We start from the raw sequence: 4,812 nt of genomic DNA on the forward strand, positions 1-4,812 counted from the left end.
ATCTACTTAACCTATTAAAATATGGAAGATGATTTGTTCACCCGTAAAAAAATAAAATTTGAGAATTGATTAAAATATTTTGGCGAATCCACGAATCGTTCTTTTTGAGGTTTGTGGAATCCGACACTCGATACCAGTGTAGGATTCCAACACTCGTGTTTCACGATGCAACATAAGTTTTATCTAAAAGTAAATCACGCTCACTTTTGAGGCAGTCAATGGGGGAAGGGCAGCCCATTAAAATTTTAGCCTTACCTAGCTTTGATTGTGATGAGGCTCTGGGCTTGGATGGGTGTAGATGAAGGCATGACATTATTTCATTGTATGTTCATTATCATTTTCATTTTCTTTGGCTTGAGTTTTCATATTAACGCCTCTACCCGCCTTAATTTCTAATCTATTGTTCTCGTGCATTATTGAAAACACTTACATGATTAGTTAAAGTAATCAAGAATGCTGCACTGGGGATGAGGAACGCATGCAAAAGAAGAGAATATAGACATGGCTTTCGGTTCAATGGATGTTTTATCTGTGTAGCCATGTTTGTCTTTTGGCAGTCTCCTAGTTTTACTTGAGCATATGACAATAGATCTTTGGTTTTCAGTCGAGATGGAGTCTCTTTGTTATTGACTTATTGAAGCCCAGATAGGCCGTTTCAAGAATCTCTACAGATTCACATACTCATATCATTTACTTTTGATTATTTTATTTAAACCAAGGTCTTTTCCTACCATGTAAAACCATTTCAGCAGGGGTTTGGGATATAATGTTTGTCATTCCTGAAATTTACCCACGTTTATTGAGTATTGTATTAGCCAAAAAGGATGACCTAATAATTAGTGACTGTTTATCAAATGGCTCACTGTTATTACTTGAATCCTTGTTAATTTGCAATAACCGACACCATGAATCTGAGTGTAACTTCTTGTATTGCTCTTCTTATTGTGATTCAGGAGCTAAGAAGGCATTCTGAGCTGTGAACACTATTTATTAGATAAGCATCAATTACCCATTGGCATCAAAACTCAGAAAATAGAGCACTGCCATTTCTGGACAGGCTAATTTTGCTTTGTAACGCATGAAATGTCATTCAACACCACCAACTAACGTGATCATCCTTGAAACCATCAAAGCTCTAGACAACTGGTCTTGTTTGAAAGGGAAGTTGGGAACCACACTACACAACATCAACACCTAAAAAACCCTTTATCAACACGAAGATGCTAAACCACAGCATATGGTAACTCATACTAGTTACCATCACGACAAAGCCATGCATGCAAACCTGTCCAAGAGAGCTGCCACACGCCCACCAAACCTACCCTCCTCAAACTATAAAAGGTCACTCTGAACCTACCATCTCCTCATCTTCTCTCTGGTTTCAATAGCAAAAACTTAGATTATTGAGATTCCTTACTTTCTTTTTCTCTATGGCTAGTAATAACAGGCCTTCTTTGATACTACTCACCATCTTTCTAGTCTCTCTGCTGGGCCTTTCTGCCGAGGCCCAGCAACAGTCTGAGACTCGCCTGAGAGATGCTCGTCAGTGCCGTCTTGAGCGTCTATCAGCGAGCCGTCCATCTCGAAGAATCGAGTCGGAGGGCGGAGTAACAGAGCTTTGGAATGAGAATGAGGATCAGTTCCAGTGTGCCGGAGTTGCGGTTACGAGAAACATCATTCAGCCCAGTTGCCTTTCCTTGCCCAACTTTACCCCCTCTCCGCGCCTAGTCTACATTCAACAAGGTATGTGTATCTGTGTAACCTTTTTTGTGCGGGTCTAGCTCTAAAACTTGAAAACTTGACTCGACTCAAGAATGGCTCGAATTGACTCGGAACGGGATTGACTTCGAACCAGTGCCTGGTGACTGTAAAAATTTGATCACATTTTCCTAATAAAAAATGTATATTCCAACAATATTTACCATATTCTACATAAAAATGCCATTCTTTTTATACCCGGGATTTATCTAGGAACCCGGGGCGGCACCTTAAGTTTTATTAATAAGAAAAACTAGTTACAAGATGAGGACATAGAACTTCCCTCTAACCCAACAAGGTATGTAAAAACTGTTGTCCATAGTGGTTTGGGTCAAAATTAACAACTAGTGTGCGGTTCGGACACTTTTGCTTAAATTCTTGGTGGGATCTTTCACTTTTTCAACCCTTGAAGAGTAGTGGACAAGTAAACTCATTTTACTAGGATCAATTCAACTCGGACCAGTTCTGAGTTGAGTCAATTGAGTTTTAGTATCATTTTTAATAGAAATTGAATGTATCTTTAAAAATATACAGGACGAGGGGTGCTTGGATTTTCCGCACCCGGGTGCCCAGAGACATACCAGTCTAGTGGCCAATACAGGGGCAGCAGAGGTGGGCAGCACCAAGCCGGAGAGAGTGATCGTGACCAACACCAGAAAATACATAGGCTCAGAAAGGGAGACATAGTCGCCCTCCCCGCCGGCGTTTCTCATTGGTGCTACAACGACGGCAACGAAGAGCTCATCGCCCTTTCCGTCACCGACTTCAACAGCGAATCCAACCAGCTTGCACCCACACTAAAGGTATATATGTTGGATACTTTCAAAATATTTTATTTTTTAAAATAGAAAAAATGAGTTTTTTCAAGAAATGATATTCTACTCAAAAGCCACTTGTGCTGTGAAAAGATGTTATCGCAAAATGAAAGGTACTTTGCCTTCGTATCTTTTTATCTTCTATAAAAAGAAGGCTTGAGGTCTCATTTTAAACAGTACTTTCTCCTCTTTTACTCTTCTCATTTTCTTGAAGTAAGGGCATACTGGTGGTCTTGATATCGGGGTGGCTACATTCCCTGTGTAGCCACCTTAATAAGTAGGGAGAGTAAAGTCTATTAGAGGAAGCTTCAGCTTGCCTTGCCTACCTCTCTTTCTCTCATATTCTCTTTCTTTGTTCCAACCATTTTGTTCATCCACCATACCAATTGTCGCAACAATATGTGCACCAGAAATATAGCTACAATCTTGTATCTTCTCACCAACCTCTTTTTGGGTCGTAATTTTGCAGTCGTTCTATCTTGCTGGTGGGCAAGCCAGAGGATCACAATCCCAGCAGCAGCAGCAGCAACGAGAGCAGGAACGTGATGACTATGCAGTGAACATAATCCGAGAATTCGACTCAAGAATTATGGCAGAGGCCTTCGATGTTTCTGAAGATGTGATGAGGAAGATGCAGAGAGCGGATGACAGAGGGTTCATCGTTAGAGTGGAGCAAGGATCGATGAGAATGATAAAGCCCGATGAAGAGGACGAATACGAAGAGAGGACCCGACGAGGAAGAGGAAATGGATTAGAAGAGGCATTCTGCAACATGAGAATGAACACACAGCTAGATAATCGCAGAGAAGCCGACGTCTACTCAAGGCAGGCCGGCAGACTCAACTCTGTCAACATGCATAAGCTTCCTATCCTCCAATATCTTGACATGAGTGCAGAGAAAGGCAACCTCTACCCTGTAATATTCTGTTCTTCTACTGTTACTTAACAATACCAGTAATCTATGTCACAAATATCTCCGATATTTTCAAAATATAGTGATTTTATCGTAACATTTTGATAAAATAGCATAATCCCGAAATAATCCTGAGAATTTAAAAATTATAGCTAGTAATTGGTAGCTGCATCTTTCTCTTCCATGAATCTTGCTCTAATACTTGTTTGAAAAAAATGTAATTTGTTGCAGAATGCCATCCTTGCTCCTCACTGGTCCATGAATGCTCACAAGGTGGTCTATGTGACAAGAGGCGAGGGCCAAGTGCAAGTAGTGGGTCACAACGGGCGAGCATTGTTCAATGAACGAGTAAAGGAAGGTGATCTCTTCGTGGTCCCTCAGTTTTATGCGGCCACAAAAAAGGCAGGGGACAACGGCTTCGAATGGGTGGAGTTCCAAACCTCAGCATCTCCCATGAAGAGCCCTCTGGTTGGGTCTCGCTCTGCCCTCAAAGGAATGCCCCTTGATGTCCTCACCAACTCCTACAGGATCTCCAACAAGGAAGCCCAAGATATCAAGTACAACAGGGAACAGCAACACATCCTTTTCCCTCCTAGCGGCCGCTCTTCATCTTAAAATGAAAGTTATGCTTATAAACACCCTCTACTTGAGTTAGAGGTGTACTTATGGAGATAGATGAAGGTTTTGTTTTCCTTCTCTATGAATAAAGATGCTTATAAAGCATGCACCGTTGAGTGATGTATTTTGTTGGACTCTAGTTATAAAGATTTGGCTCTGTTAGTCTTTGGAGCTTTCATGAATGTTGGTATTGGGTTGTTTTCATTGATCAAATGCTCGCGTGACAGCATAAATAGACCAAAAATGAACTGTATAACTTCAACAAGTTTTAAGATCTGAAAAATACTATACAGCAGGCCCTAGGAACCTTCTACCAAAGGCCTTACCTGTCTTAATCCTACTTTGGGAACCAGTGCTCCTAACCTAAAATTTTTCTCTTTCAAGTTATTCATCCAAACGGGTTGCAAAATAACTCCTTGAAAATCCTTCTAGAGCTACCCACCTGGATGTTCATCGTCCTCACTGCTTGCTTCAATGAGATGTAGGCCATGTGGTTCATGATGTATCATATGCTCCTTTTTCATTCTTAGACTATGTTTCACAGAAATCAACAAAGACATCACACACTTCCTTCCCTTTGATGTTTGAAGTAACACCTCAGTTGAGCCTATTGGGTTTGCGACCAAGGACTAAAACCTTTTAGATGCAAGTCCAGGATCCTTTAGATATGTCTTGCCTGAAATTTCATATATGGAGACATGCCAAAAA

General features: G+C 40.9%; 1 protein-coding gene across 1 annotated transcript; it reads left to right on the top strand.

The window, feature by feature from the left end:
* The first annotated feature begins 1,357 nt into the window (after window positions 1–1,357).
* On the top strand, window positions 1,358–4,268 carry LOC143858788 (11S globulin seed storage protein 2-like). The gene is made up of 4 exons (XM_077369502.1): window positions 1,358–1,743; window positions 2,293–2,561; window positions 3,043–3,489; window positions 3,718–4,268. The coding sequence occupies exons 1-4, from the start codon at window positions 1,431–1,433 to the stop codon at window positions 4,099–4,101; spliced, it is 1,413 nt and encodes a 470-aa protein (XP_077225617.1). The 5' UTR covers window positions 1,358–1,430; the 3' UTR covers window positions 4,102–4,268.
* Window positions 4,269–4,812: the final 544 nt, after the last annotated feature.

The sequence above is a fragment of the Tasmannia lanceolata genome, unplaced genomic scaffold (genome assembly GCF_043159265.1).
Source record: "Tasmannia lanceolata isolate RefF3 unplaced genomic scaffold, GAP_Taslan_0.1 ptg000026l, whole genome shotgun sequence".
Taxonomy (NCBI): Eukaryota; Viridiplantae; Streptophyta; class Magnoliopsida; order Canellales; family Winteraceae; genus Tasmannia; species Tasmannia lanceolata.